Source organism: Mastigoproctus giganteus, chromosome 10, assembly GCF_048544385.1.
Source record: "Mastigoproctus giganteus isolate SK-2022 chromosome 10, ASM4854438v1, whole genome shotgun sequence".
In the NCBI taxonomy this organism is placed as follows: Eukaryota; Metazoa; Arthropoda; class Arachnida; order Uropygi; family Thelyphonidae; genus Mastigoproctus; species Mastigoproctus giganteus.
In genome coordinates this window covers 3,735,346-3,751,728 of record NC_143584.1, presented here as the reverse complement: position 1 = coordinate 3,751,728, position 16,383 = coordinate 3,735,346, and the positions used below count along the sequence as shown (strand labels likewise).

The following is a 16,383-nucleotide window of genomic DNA, read 5'->3' as shown; positions in this document are numbered from 1 at the left end:
TGACACTATATAAGCTTTCTTCCTAGTAGCATTGTTTTAAAACTATTAATACTATTCATTCAAATTCAAAGCAATTATTTTAAAATATGTACAATTCTAATTAAAGCTATAAGACCTTAAAAGGGATAATAAAATAAATGAAATCGCAATTTTCACTGGGGACTATAAATTCAAACTAATCGGAAAAATTATATTGGTAAGAAACTGAAAATAAATTCCTTCTACCAACTAGGGTGGGACCATTACAGAATTTTTAGTGCGAACTTCCTGGAACACTTTTGTGAACCACCTGTTGGGAACCTCTGTGTTAAAGGACCAACAGTGATCACAAAACAGCATTCAGGTGCTATATTGGAGATGGAAAAGCTATTATTAATGATGGAAAATCAGATTCAGAAGTGAGTGTCTCTGAGGTGTTTCTACTGGCACCTGTCTTAATCTTTTTATTGTACATTTTTAAGCACACTTTTCCAATTTTTCCTGTGCGTGGAAAAATTGATTAAATAATTCCATTTTCATGTTCGTCAAACATTTTTTTTTTTTGCTTCAATCAAATGCAGCACACATAGTTGTGCATGCTGCATAAGCATATAGGGAAATTCCAACTTACATAGAGTTCCAGCTTGACTATTATAGATTATGGTTATTGTTGCCCCAAAGTGTCTAAAATATTATTTAAACTATAAAAATTCTTGGACACAAATATAACTTTTGTTCTTAAGTAAAATTTCCAAGTTAGGACCAATTTAAGGAAAGTGAAGAACGGCTAAACTTAGCATAAACCTACCTATCATCAAAGTTCACTTATAAATGTGACCACCCTTACCAAAGTGAAATCAAATGGGTTTATGGCTAAAGCCTTGTGCTATGAGAACTATATAACATGAAGGGCATAGCCTTATTCTGTATGCAGCATTGAGCAAATTAAATTTGCTACTTAGTACATCAATCTCATATCAGCCAAAAAAACAACCCTACACAGTAGTTACTCTGCCACGAGCTACCTTGGTATTGCACTACCACAGTAGAGAAGTATATGGCTGTTTTATTTGAAGTATGTATGGACTACCCAGATTCAGGTTTTGGGATCTCATCAGTGGATTGGCACACTGAAGACCTGAAAAACACACTTTAAATAAAACAGCAATATACTTCTCCACATTTCATTTAGAGTAGTGCAATAACATGGTAGCCCATGGAAGAATGATTCTACAATATGAAATCGATGTACTAAGTAGCAAACTTAGTTTGTCAATAATGAGTACAAAATAAGGCTATGCCTTTCATTCACATAAGAAGTGAATTTCATACATAAGAAGAAAGGTATTTCCAAAGCATAGGGGAAGGAGGAATAAATGAGAAAAAGTCAGTTTGGTTCATTTCAATTTGAAATATGAATGGATGTTGACTAGTCAATGTACAGGGACAGACTATCTAAAAGAGAGCAATGAAATTAGATGCCAATTCAGAAGACCAGTGCCCTTGTAAATATCTGCAGAAATGGTGCTTAGCAAAAACTGTGTCTGTGTTCTAAATGACAAAGAGCAGAGTGAGTGTGTAAGCAAGGTCTCATTAATTAACATTACTGGCCTCTTTTGTATAGAGTCTAAGAATTCAAGAAAGGTTTTAGGGACCTCTCCAAGTTATTCCATTTAAGATTTGGGAAAATATTCTATGGCAGGGCACATTTCTAATTTGTATGAAGTTGGGGAACAAAAGCAATGGTGAGAGTGAAAAGAAAGTCTTGCTGAAGTTGAGTAAAAGTTTGAAAATAAAATTTGGTGTCAGAAATCCTTGTTTATAAGACTAGAAGTTTGTAAGCTGAAAGACTATTGTACAGTTTTGTATTCTTGTCATCACACTTCCTAACTTACTTCTGGTCTATACTGCTCGGGAACATAACCAGTACGAAAATATACTACAGCCACTTCTTTTCCATCTCTGGAGAAAAAAAAAAAAAATTTATTATCAGTATTGGAAAAATGCAAAAAAAAAAAAAAAAAAAAAGCTTAAACTTATGTCATTAGCTAATGAAAAAAAATATATATAGTTGCTTTTTGTCAATGTTCTCATTTTTAAAAAAAAAAAGGAATTAAAGTTATCACTAATTTGATAATCATAAAGCACTATCACCACAAACAAACTACTGTTTATGCTTTATCTTCTTCTTCCTTGTAGTCAGAGAAGTGATCTAGATCATCAACTTTTTTTGAGATTCTAATATCTTTAAATAAGGCATGGTGAACTGGACGGATTTATTTGAGAAGATATAGCATGTCTCTTTTCTTTAGAAAGTTCAGCACTCTAGGACCATCATACAACTTTTCTTGTTCAGTACTTTTCAAGCTCTTAGGTTGACCCTCCTTATTGGGTTTGACATTTAGTTCTAGGGATGTCTTCATCCAATGTACACTTGTAGAAAATCGTGAATGAGTTTTACTTTTTCATAATGGAGCCATTGTATTTTCAACCAGTTTACATTTTTGCCTTCAACATTCTTCTTCTGTTTTGTTATGCCTTTTTCAAGAGCTTCTGTTTTCCAAAAAGCAATCTTGTTGCATCTTTACAACCATAAACCTGTTGTGTCTTCTGGCAGACTTCATAGTATTATATCATCCATTCAGAACATAGATAATCTTGTTTTTTCCAGCTTGCTCAATCAGCCCAAAGTCTGAGTCATTTGGAAGGTAAGAGTGGCCAGAAACCATGAATTCTATGACTTCAACTGAAGTTTCTTGAATCGGTTTCATTAACCTTGATGTTCTAATTTTGGTCAGTGCATGTGTCACTGTATATCATCACATGCTTTTTTTTTTTGTTCAACTTAATATGTTTAGTCAGGCAAGAAGCAATCTCTTGAGAACCTCTAGATGCAACACTGGTCTCATCCCAAACGTACATGTAGCCAAGGTTATTTGTGACATCATGCAAACCTAAATTATAGCAGTACATATTGCGCTTATAGTAGGCCTCAGAAACAGTTAATTTTGGGAATGGCAAGGCTCTTTGTAAATCTATCATGATTGTATAGATGTCAGATTTTCCTCGGGCCTTTTCCCCATCAACCCCTTAGTCAGTAGCGTAGCTACACTTTTTCGGGCCTGGAGGCAAAGAACATGTCGGGCCCCTACTTAATTAATGAAAATTGCAAAAAGAGGAGACAGCCAAAGACGCCATTCCCCTAAAGGGCCCCGGGCCCGGAGGTAATTGCCTTGCCTGCCTACATGGTAGCTACACCACTGCCCTTAGTTGATTTCTTGCATGCTCTGCTTTTGCCAAATGCAAAACATGTTGCCCCTCCAAATCACCTGTCTTTTCTTTATCCTTTTCTACATCAATCGACTGTTTATACTTGCCACAGGCCTTGAAAGTGTCCTTTCGAGGAAGGTGAAAATGTAAATTAAATTCTGTGTTGAAGACATGTCTACAGTAATACTCTTTAAGAGGTGCAGTCTCTCTTTGCTCACACCATTCGCAATAAAGCACATACATTTTTCTTTTGTTCAAGTTAGGGCTAAGGAACTTCCTGTTCGGATTATCTTTTCAAGTGTAATGACTTTGAAATGCTGGGAAAATATTAATGTGATCCTTAAGTAACTGTTTTTGTTTGTCAGTTATCTTTTGTGCTACTACCCCTTACAGTACATGTTTACCCCTTAAATCTTCTCCTGCAGACTTCCCCTTCCTTACTTTTTTTTAAAGCTCTTGTCACACCTTCCATCAAAGGTGTAGAGAAAGAATTTTTTACAAACACATACTGTGGTTTTTCTGTAAGATAGATTTGTACATTTCTTTCCTCCCTAACTGCCATTCCGAGGCCACCTTTGCTTTATAGGTTCATGATGTAAAGACTTTCATATTCATTCAATATGCATTCTGTCGAGAAAAATCAACCATGGATATAAAATTATCACATTGCTTTCTCCTTTCCTCTTCTGTTAACAACTTTATGCATATTTTTTACAACCACAATCTAAGTTTTCAAACCATTTACACTCGACTTGTGTTCCTTTGGAGTTCACATACATCTGACCTGAATTGTGAAGTCTTTTGGCTACAGCTCTTTTTTGATTCTTTCCTTTTACATTTTCTAGGTCTGAAGGAAGTTTCCTGGCATGCTTCTTCTACTTGGTTACCTCTTGACATATTCCCTTTCGCGATTTCAACTCAAAAGACAACTTAAAATCCCCCATTTATTGAGATTGACTTAAAGACATCTTGCTACCTGAAAAAAGTGAAATACGAAATATGAAAAGTCATCTTGCAAAAACACAAACAAACAAGAAACATAACCTTCATCATACATGCTGTTTAGGAACAGAATGGCATGTCAGACTTCTATGATTCTAAACGTTTTGTTCATATTGTTAACTATTCAAAATAAGTGCTGACATATCTTGGTTAGAACTGCAACTTTGACTTACTTTACTATGAAACTAAACAGTGGACACCTAGAGAAGGCGGGAATATGAACAGCTCATATATATAAAATTACTGATTTACACTACTATGATTCTCAACACCCCATATATATATACAGCCCTATGTTCGCTACACTTTGCTAATTTCACCAACTCCAATCTGATCCTACAGTAAGTTGCCAAAACCTGACTTTATTCTTTCATATTAAATTTATTTTGTTTAAATTTGAAACTGGGCATTTTGCCTTCTTTCAAACTTTCATTCATTTTTTCTTTAACAGAATTTATCAGTTTTAATTTAGCATAATTCTGCATTTTACTTTTATTTATTTATTTTTGAATTATATTCTTGTTATTCCTTCCTTTTTGGTCTCTTCCGGGTCAGCCATGATGTATACGTTTCATATATATACATCATAACAGAAACAGAGACCTTGCTTATTGCTGTGGCTCCTTCGGTTTTGGCTGCTGACTTCTTGAAGACGTAGTTAAAATCTTAGGACCTACAGCATTAAGTATTATTTTATTACTTTCATGTTATTTTTATTTTTATGTTAATCTTAGTTTTATTATTTATTTTCAGGTAATCTGCTTTTACTTTGCAGGCATTCTTAATTTATTCCATTGTAATTACACTTGTCTATATATATAACATAATGTAATTACAGCTATTATCAATTGCAACAGAAATTATTCCATTAGTGGTCACTAATGCCATTTGCAGAAATGAATACTACACAATCCAAGTACATACATATTACCTCTGTAGTAAGGCTATTAATTCCTAAATTTGATATGTATTCCTATAATTGTGTATATATCACCTGCTAGTAACGAAGATATAATTGGTACTACTGCTGGACCATAATAAGTAATGACATGAATCTATTGTATTAAATAAGCTGAAAATGGATTATCTGAATTTTATATATGTACATATTAATTAAAATATATAGAACTAATTACTGTCTTTACACATTGATAGGTACTTTGATGAGGACCAACCCCAACACTCTCCCATCAATGCACAAATAAAAAATAATTAGTGGAAACACTATCTGTTTCCATGAACCTCATACCAGCATTACATAGTTGACCTGTGAAAGCTCAAAAAGCAGCTTATAATGAGTAGCAGCATAAATAATAATTATAAAAAATTTTAATGTATTTTAATAAACATTAGGGAAAATTAGGAATAAACATTAAACTAATTTTGTTGTGATCTGGTATGAAAGGATGTAATGGGGAATTATAATGGAGTAGCATGGATGTAATGGAGCAGCATTATTGTCTATAATGTTACTCCATCATAAGCTACTTTTTGAGTTCACAGTTAGGCCTATGTAATGCTGGTATGAGGTACACAGAAGCAGACAGTGATTCCACTAATTATTTTTTATTTATGCATTGACAGGGGATGGTCCCCATCAAAGTACCTATCAACGTGTAAAGAAGGTAGCTAGTTTTACTTATTTTTTATATCTATATATTTTAGTTAATATGTGTATATATAAAATATCATTAATCCACTTTTGGCTTATTTAATGCACACAGCTTCATGTAATTACTTATTATTTATCCAACAGAGTATCAATTATATCTTCAATATTATCTGGTGATATATATATATATATTTATATCACCAAATAATATTGATTTATAGAAATATAAAATTTTGGAATTAATGGCTTTTTTTGCTTTTCTACAAAGGTAATAAATCTGCAGGCATTTTCAATCCACTGCAGGATACCGGCTGTTGTCGTTTGGTTTTAAGGAGCATTAGCAACTAAGGCCATATTGCTCCGGGGATATGTGGTAGTCATTCCCTGACCTTTCTACATCCTCTGTATTTGGTGGTCACAGGCTCGAACCCCGGTCTAATCAAGAAGTGTGTGCTATGCACTGCTGCTCCTGCCCACCTGGCTATGGAGGCACCACAGAATGTTGTGATATGCTGGTTAACAAACACAATGTTGGTTATCAATTTTTTTTGATTAGGAAAAAGGAAAGAAATAATTAAAAATTGTTGCTTTAGTTATTTTATTCTTAAAATTCTGATGCTATATCAGACAATAAGAGTAAATAATATTTTTGGTAACAGTAGTCTTATTATGCAAAAAATAAAAAAAAACATTTCCCAACTATTTCATATCCAAATCCTGCAGCTGTTAAATGAAAAAAAAAAAAAAAAAAAATCAAAGCTAGAACTGAAACTCAATTTAAAATTAACAAATGGTGTTTTTATATTTTTTTAAACACTGACAGAATTTTTTATGACTGTACTTCTTAAAGAATTTTTTATGACTGTACTTCTTCAATTCAAAAAAATATCAATGATACAGATCAAAATTCATAATACCACTTAATTTTAATAGCTATATTAGGTTATTTTTTATTGATTACATACTATATGTCCCTTTTAAAGGGAATATCAAATCATAGTCCTTTATCAATAATGCTTATAAAATATACAATTACCATAATGAGCATAATGGTGGTGGAAATGCATACAGATTAATAAATATCTATAAGTTATTCCTTGCATCTAGTTCTTTTGTCATTTCTGTAAAACTGGTCAGACAAGATCTTTCTTTAAAAAACTATGTTGTGATTCTATAATACTGTTACAATATACTGTATGTGACCTTGCACTGCATCTTTAATCACTAATGCTATAATTTTTCCCCACAGTTATGAAAAAAATAGGTGAATGGCAAGGGCATTTGTGATGAATAAATCAATAATTAATTATTAATTAACTGTATCAATGAATTCTGGTAAAACATCCACTGCAGAGCCTTTTATATTTTTAATACAGTTCTACAGAGGTTTATCCAGTGATTATGCTTCTGGGAGAGATCTGAATTGAAACTGTCAAAATTGTAGGAATTTTTAAAGGCCTCTTCAACTACCTTTCTACCATGAGTTATTCAAAAAAAAAAAAAAAAAAACACTAGCCTCATATGAATTGGTTCACCTAACCTCTTATTGCATTTTTGTTGTAACTATGTCTGAAACTATGGTTCAATTAACCACAGTATGCAGTTTACTTTTGCCTTAGCCACATTATTCAGTGAAATCTGGCTGCATCTATATGGAGGGAAGGAAATGGGTGGATAAAAATTTACATATTAAGCATAATTAACTATGGCAACTACTTTAACTTGAATAAGTAAAATGTTGCTGATTCTACAAAACCCCTCTCAAGGCTTTACAACAATCATGTTTATTAGAACATGAGAAAAATATATTACTCACATAAAAAGACAATTGTTATGAAGTTTTCCTCTCTGCTGAACATCAGAAAATTTGTGCCTGATAACATCAACATCCTTACGCAATTCGTAAATGACAAATTCCAATGCTCGCTGGTCACAAATGTTGTATGACATATCTTCAACCATAAAGAGAATCACTGCACTTTGACAGAGAAAGAGAATTATAATCAGAAGTGATTTCAATAAGTATTGCAAATTTTTGGGACAATACACATTTAATTTCTTCTTACAACATGTTTAAAATGATTTTCATTTCAATAATTAATAAAACTAAGTTTCTTAACAAAGCCACACTGACACAGGTTTACACTGTGTAGCTCACTCTCAATTAAATTATGCATGTGTCAACAATAAATATGTTTACATTTAAATAACATATCAGAAACATGGTGACATGTTTCTGATATGTCTGCATTTGATGACTTAATCAATAGTTCAAATTACTCCAATTTAATTACTGTTTTCCTGACATTAGTGTAGTACAAGCAAATAATATGCTTGTTTGTTCTCTTTGTAACCTAACAGTCCATAAACTGGTTGTCATGTAATTGTTTCCAGCAAGACTTGTAATTCCCCAAAACACAAAAAACCTTCCTTTCCTGGTTTCTGATATGTTATTTAAATGTAATGGAAACACTATAAGAAGTTGACAGGGCAGGAACTTGCAGAGTATCTCTGTCAAACAGAATTCAAATTTGAGACATAGGTTAAGAGTGTGTTGTGTGACTGGTAGTCCACTGTGTCATATCTACTACTAGATAGTAAAAACTCTGGATTATATTGTAAGGTGAATGGCATCTTCCCCCCCCCCCCCCAACCACATAATCAATTATTGTTAACTACAACAACACAGGTCAGATACATGGAAAATTCTTCATGGTATCATGCTTATCTGGCAAATATGTTAATCTAGGAGGTTTAATTGTGTAATTTTCATTCTGGAGACAATGTACATAACTATCTTCAAAATATTAGTGTTTTATAATGAACAGTTTTTTTTAGATAATTTTTGATTATTTTTCTACTTTAGTGATACTAAATTACCTTTATTTACTTATTAAAATAAATGCATAATTATTTTTTCATTTCCACAGAATAAAAAATAAATGCCATTCATTATACTTATTAGAATAAACATTATATCCTCAACTAGATAAACCAACCAAACAACAATATATATATATATATATATATATATATATATGAATAATAATCCAAAAAAAGAATGGTAGAAAGGGAAGAGAGAATTGAGTTAAATGCAATGTAGCAATATTAATAACAGCAGTGTATGTGAAGATTACAATTTTTAATGTTTGTGAATTTGGGTAATTCATAATTTCATTTTTGCATAGCATCAATGGCTTGCCCAGAAATATATGTAATGACATAAAAATGTACAACACCTTTGTAGGGAAATCACATTTCATATAATAAATCATTAGTGATTGCAGTGCAATTTAGTTCCATTGGTGTAAACAAAAGGATTACATGTGAACTCACAGCATGAGTTAAGGTATGCAAATTCTCTAGATTCGATATGTAATTCTAGAAGAAGTGAGCAGAGATGAAAAATTTAAAAGTGACATGCTATGTACAATACTATATACTGTACAGTAGTGAATTTTTTTGTTATTACAATGTTTGATTATAGTTTATTTCAGCAGTATTTTTGAATCTGCAAATTTCACAAATCAGACAATTTCAGAGTAGATGAATTTAGAACTAAGCATACTAAAATATAGATATTAAAAAAAAAAAAAAAAAAAAAAAATCACTTATATTGTTAGTTAACTTCAACTTCAAAATACAGTAAACCCCCGCTATTTGCGGTATCTGTATTCGCGGTTTCGCGTATTCGCGATCGCTGATTTAATATAAAATGAAACCTAAAAAAATGTGAATTTTAAAGCGCCGTGAATATTATCCGCCATAAAAAAAAACATGGGAGTGGCTAAAATTATCTTTCCCGGTAAAAACAGCGCTCAGTGGGTGGGGGAGAGGGGTGACAAAATCGCAAGCGTGGATGTTTTTCGCTAATCCTAGTTTAGTATGTGTTATGCGCTTGTAATGGAAGTTTTCGTCGTTTGCTTTTAAATTGAATAAATTTATCAATTTATAAATTGATATGCTTACAAAAGTGATAAATCTACCATTTTGCAGTGTAAAACAGACTTTTTCAAGTGTGTTAACGGACGAAGTGACTTTATTGTGGACAAGTTCTTTCTAACCCGTACAAAAATATGGCTACGAATAACAAGAAATGTGAAAATATCAAAGAAGGGGATGACATTAGCGAATAAAATTGAGTTATTAGACAAAATTTCTAATGGTGAAAGTGTCTCCTCAGTGGCAAAACATTATAAAATCAAAGAGTCAACGGTACGATCAATCAAAAAATTGGAAGAAAAAATCCGCTGTAGTGTCCATGAAAACGTGCTAATTGCTTCAAAAATTTGCTCTGTAACTCGTGATGTTAAATTAGAAAAAATGGAAAAGGCTTTAAATCTGTGGATAGAAGACCGAACTCAAAATAAAATTCCGTTAAGTTCACTCATCATTCGTGAAAAGGCAAAACTCCTTTATCAACACTTTAGCGAAACTGGTGATAGCACTGGCGGGATAAGTTTTTTTTTGCTAGCAAAGGCACTGGTTTGAAAGATTTGTTTGAAATTTCTAATAAATATTACATTTAATATTAAATTGTTTCTTATTTTCATTTCGATGCCATATGCTTGCATTTCACTATGTACATAGTCATATTATGAAGGTACATATAATACATACATAGACAAAATTTTAGACTGGTTTTTCTTATATATTTCATACTTTGGAACGGAACGGTATAAATTTGTGTAATGCATATAAATGTCATAAAAATATAAAGCCTTCAAATGCCACCAAAATATTCACACTAGAGAGAATGTAATGACTATTGCATTCAGCACATAAATACACAATAAGAAGCAGTTAAATATAAATATTTCTTTTTACATAGTGTAATTAATGATAACATAAATTATAATATTTAGTATAGACTATGTATAAATATAGTGCAAATGCATCAGGAATACATAGCTATATCTGAATAAATCAGATTATTAATAAAATGGCATCGTTTTAAGTTATATCTCATATTGTGAATAATCTGATTTATTCAGATATAGCTATGTATTCCTGATGCATTTGCACTATATTTATACATAGTCTAGACTCCTTCATAGCTTGAGGCTTATGCCCTAAACGCTTGAGTCTAAATATTTAGTATAATAAATGTAATATGCAACAGATACAACTGCAGCAGTTTGGAATAAATAGCTAATACTTACTCCGGCTGACCATATGCTTCCCATGCAGATATCATTCCTTGCGCTAACTGATAGACAGCATCACTGAGTGGAAGCTGCAAAGATCACTAGAAGTGATATATTATTGTAATCAAAACTCAGAAAAGCACCTACTTCTTCTTTCATACATAAATAAATAAAACTTGTTTTTATCATACAGCTTGCATATGATGCCTATCAAATGTGCTTGCTAGTTTTTCTACAGTATGGAAGGCCACTCAACATTTTGTATAAATAAATTTTGTAATAAAATTTTAATTTATTCTGTTATGTTTTTATTTACACTGTTATTGATTAGGATGTGATAAATTATTTGCAATTACTTTAGTAGTATAAAAGCAAAAACAAAAGATTGTTTTTGCTTTTATACTACTTATATTTTATTTTATACATCAAAATATAACACTTAAGAAGCATTATATTTTTAGTCTATTCATTCACATATGCATAAATCAGTTATCTAAACTACTTGAACAAAAGTTTTAAAGTATTATAAAGTTAAGAATACATGGAATGGGTTGTGAATAAAAGTTAGATAAGTTTATCATAAAAAAAAAACAAATGTTTTGAAAAATGTTCCAATACTTTGAGAGCTAATTAAATAGACATAATAGAAATTCATTTAAGCTTCACTTATAAATAGTGCATGTTCACCAGTGGTACTAATTTATTAACCCCATAAAATAGTCTAAATATTTAAAACTATTTATCAGAAATAGTTTTAAATAATGAAAAAAATTGAAAAAAAAACAAAACAACTAATATCTAAATTCCAAAAAATCTAAATTAATTTTAACTTAATTAATCTTAATAAAATGACCTGCACAGCCAGTACAATAATCTTGATTTTGTAAGGTGAGCTCATTTGTTAAGAGTGAAGCAAAACTTGAATTTGATTTTTTTTTTTTTTAAATAGAAAACATGATAAATATAGTACGGGTAAACTCAAAATTCACATAAACAATCGAGAACTAAGCTGGGGTTTGCCATTTTTCCCACAAGAATTTGATTCCAGAATAATTTTGGCAAAATGTCTGGAATTAATGATGCTCTTAAAATTAATTAGTTTTGTTATCACAAAGGAGATTAAAAAAAAAAAACTCACTGAATTTCTCAATTTTTATAAATTCTACAGAAAAACTGTGCCAAGGTTTATACTTCTGATTCCAAAATACCATCAAGGTAAATATCACAACGCAATGAAAAATTGCATTGTGATATTTAAAATCTCCTTTCATTTTTCTGGTGAAAAATCTCCTCTCAGACATTTTCTTGCAAAATATTTCATTTTTTATTAAAAAAAAAAGGTAATAATAACTGTAATAATTTTAAATAACAAGTGACCAAGCATAACAAATAAATTTTCTGTTTATAATTTGGGATGGCCAGACTGAGTCAAGAGTTTATAAAAGAGAACAAGAAGAATAAAAGAGGGCAAGAAGAATATTACTATATTTTGTAAGATAGGAGTGGTTAGAGAAATTTACAAAATGCAAATATAAAAGTAACAATTTATTCATTACACTTTTGGTGTTGATTGTACAGGGTTTGCTTGCACAACAGATGTCTGAAATGCCTTTTGTGCATGTCACAGCAAGCATAACATGGCAGCGCAGATTGCAATGTACATGTCTAATATAAGGCATCCACAATGATAGTTGCAGACGTGTGACTAAATCTTCTAATAGCATCAGCATAAATCTGTTCTTTCAAATGGCCACATAAAATAATCCAATAAATTTAGATCAGGAGATCTGAATATAGGACAGCCATGGCCTATCCATTTCTCAGGGAATATTGAGGTGATAGTGGATAGTATTGCTAAAATGCACCATACCATTGAAACCACCACATTGTATGCCACAAGACCAAGGGTACATCAACGGGCAAGTCTGGTTACATAACAGAAAAAAATGCTCCTTACAAAATGGACAAAATGGAGAGTGAATAGGGCCTCTGATTTTTGTATCCAAAAATAGTGACCCATATATTATTAGTCCCCATTGAAGCATAGTTGGGCAGATTTATGCACAACCAGTAATGCATATAGTTACAAATGCCCTCCCATGTGAACTATGCTTTGTCAGTCTACAGGATCAGGGGCATAGCTACCATATAGTAAAAGTAGGCAAAGCCTAGGAGCCCTACTTCACCAGGGCCTATAAACAGATACAAGTAGAGGCCACCCCTACTGTGCTAGGGTCTATAAACAGATGCAACATGTAATGAAAATATTTTTCTCACTGAGCTCCTCAACAATGTTATACATCTAGAATAAGGAAGGAATTCTTATATCTTATCGCCAAAACATAACAAACCCAGGTGGCGGCAGTCTTTATTTTGCTTTTACAAATGCAACTTTGTATAGTGATCAGACACCCATTCAGTTACTGTATATATATATATATATATGTGTCATATCGTATGGTGTTTGGGATTCCCCAACTTGACAGGAGGACAGAGGGATAGGCCCCACTGTATACGAACATTTAGCCATATACGGTGGTCAAAAGTTGTTAGTTGATTAATTTCAATTCAAGTTTGTTCAAGTTCAAGTCATTATCAAAACAGCACTTGACATACAAAAATCTATTTGTTTATTATTGCTATTTGTATTTAAAATATAAAGTTTAAAATTAAATGAATAAAAATTTTAGTTAAAAATGGATAAAAAGAAAAAGGGAAAGAATGGAGCCCAAAAAGAGAACAATGAAGAAAGCAAAAGAACAAGCAGTCAATAAATTACCTAAGTTAGATAATTTCTTTACAAAACACAGTAGGCGCTTCTGTAGCCAGGTGAGCAGGAGCAGCAGTGCATAGCACATGCTTCTTGATTAGACTGGGTTTCGAGCCCGTGAGCACCAAATACGGAGGATGCGGAAAGGTCAGGGAATGACCACCGCATATCCCCAGAGCAATATGGCCTTAGTTGCTAATGCTCCCAAAAAAAAAACCAAACAAAACACAGTAATGAATTATATCCAGAAGAAGGTAAAGAAAAGACCAGTATTGAATCGGAAAATGCAGAAAAGAATGCCGCTGGTATAAATATATCTGTGGATCATTTAAATCAAGCAGGGTCATCAAACGAAAACAATTCAACAATAATAGATATGCCTTTGTCGGAGATTAGTGTTGAACGCACTGCACCGTTTATTCCCTCAAACAATCTTGGAAAATACATGGACATCAACATTTCCGATGTAACAAAAAGAAACATGAGTTTGTCACCTCAGAGACCTAAAGGACCATTTCCAAGGGATCCTGAACAACAAAATAGAAGTTTTAGTGACACGTACTACAATATGTACTTCAACATATTGTCCATTTTCTCGTTTGTGGCTTTGCTACTCCGGACTACGAGATTGGAAAAATCTATCTTTTCAGATAAAAACTCAGTATTTCTCAACATCATATTGTGGCATGTGCTATACATGAAATGTGGCAAAGAATGCAACGATTGATAAAGGAACTTGAGGAACAAGTAAGATACAAATCCTCATTTTGGAAAATGGTACTAGAACGGTTATTTTTGGAAGATTACAACAGCAATTTTTTATCGCAAGTCCGTTTACTTTCCTACTATGATGATGTAATGAAACAAATTATTAATAAGCCATCTGGTTCAGTAACTTATTTAAGCCCCACTATCCAAAATGAGTTAATAGAACGTTCAGGTAAAAAATTAACAAAAGAAACCAAATTAACAAAAGAAAAGTGTTACACTCAAAATTAATTCAGCACCATTCTATTCACTAATTTTGGATACTACTCAAGATCTCACAAAAAAAGATCAATTAGTGTTATTGTATGACATGTTCACATAATTCGTGGCAAAAATGAAAATGAAAAATCCAAAGATTTTGAAATTTGTGAAACGTTTTTAGGATTCTATGACATGAATGATCATTTGGCAGAAATTATGACGGATAATATAATGAAAATATTACACAAATTAAATATTCCCATTTAAAAATGTTATAGTCAGGGATGGGATGTGATGCAGCTAATTCCACGAGTAGGGTTTATAATGGTGTGCAGCCACGCATTAAAAGGATCCAATCAAATGCAGAGTACATTCATTGTGAAGTCACAATTTAAATTTAGTTATTAATGATAGCATAAATTTTTGTAATAACGTTTCATCATTTTTAGACATTCTTCAAATTTTGTATAATTTTTTTGGAAAATAGTACAAAATAGTACAAAAAGATGGGATCTTCTTTCTAAATTTACTGGGGAATCTGAAGTTACATTAAAAAAACTCAACCCTACTACTCACTGGTCTGGTAGATTACAGTCTATAACAGCTGTGAAAGTTTGTTTTGCAGATATTTATAAAAGCTTTGACAGAAATGAATCTTAAATCAACTAAAAAGCAGACTGAGATGAAGCGCTTAGAATAATGAAGCAAATGATGACATTTGATTTTAATTTCATTTGTATATTTTTGAATAACGTGTGTGCAAAATTAATTATAATTCAAAAACTGTACAGAAGCATGATATAGACCTTGATGAATGTACTTCTGTATTGGATCGAGTCAATAAAAAACATTCGAAATTCATATGAACAAATTAAATATGAATCTGAGAAAATTGCCAAGAGTTTGGGGGTAGATCCCAAATTTGAAAACAAACGACAACGTAGAACTAAAAGGCAATACAATGAATTAGCTTCAGATTTTCAGATTTTTTTGTTTGATAATAGAGATTAGTTTTTTTAAAATCAGTATTTTTTACTGTTTTAGACAAAATTATAATAAAAATTAAAAACTGTTTTGAAAGTATGAAGTTAGTAAAAAATTATTGTGCAATACTAGAACCGAAAAAAATAATTAATATGTCAAATGCTGAATATTAAGTGAGTGTGAAAATCTCATAAAAAAGTATTCATCTGTACCCTCTCTCTCCCCCCCCCCAACTGCTGTTCAATATTGTAATTTAATCACACTTATTAAACAAGGTTTATCAGCAGACATGTCTATCAGACAATTTTTTTATTTGACTTTTCAGAAATTTTTACTTTATGTTATTTTTACACTGCCAGCTGCCTCTGCCAAAAGAAGATCATTTATTAAATTATGAATAATAAAATATTATAAAAGAAATGCTATTGATCAAAGTAGATTGTGCAATGTTGGCTATTGAGCACAAATATGCCAGTAAAATGGATTTTATTAATGATTTTGCAAATTGAAAAGTGCTAAAAATAACATTTTTACTTTTTTTGTAAATTTATTAGCTATAGTATAATTTTTTGTTTGTAAAATTGTATTTAATAAGTAGTATCATATTGTAATATTAATTTATGTTTTTGATGTTTGTAAAATTATAAAGA

The 16,383-nt window shown here is 31.5% G+C and overlaps 1 protein-coding gene across 1 annotated transcript in view; it reads right to left on the bottom strand.

Annotated features, from left to right (window-relative positions):
• The window catches only part of LOC150078637 (glutathione synthetase-like), a 46,602-nt gene that overhangs the window by 6,745 nt on the left and 23,474 nt on the right, over window positions 1–16,383 (bottom strand). The window contains exons 6-8 of the mRNA XM_090382726.1: window positions 11,026–11,099; window positions 7,680–7,841; window positions 1,875–1,941 (exon numbers count right to left, since the gene is read on the bottom strand). Coding sequence (XP_090238852.1) covers window positions 1,875–1,941; window positions 7,680–7,841; window positions 11,026–11,099 — 303 coding nt within the window. The remainder of the gene's footprint in view (window positions 1–1,874; window positions 1,942–7,679; window positions 7,842–11,025; window positions 11,100–16,383) is intronic.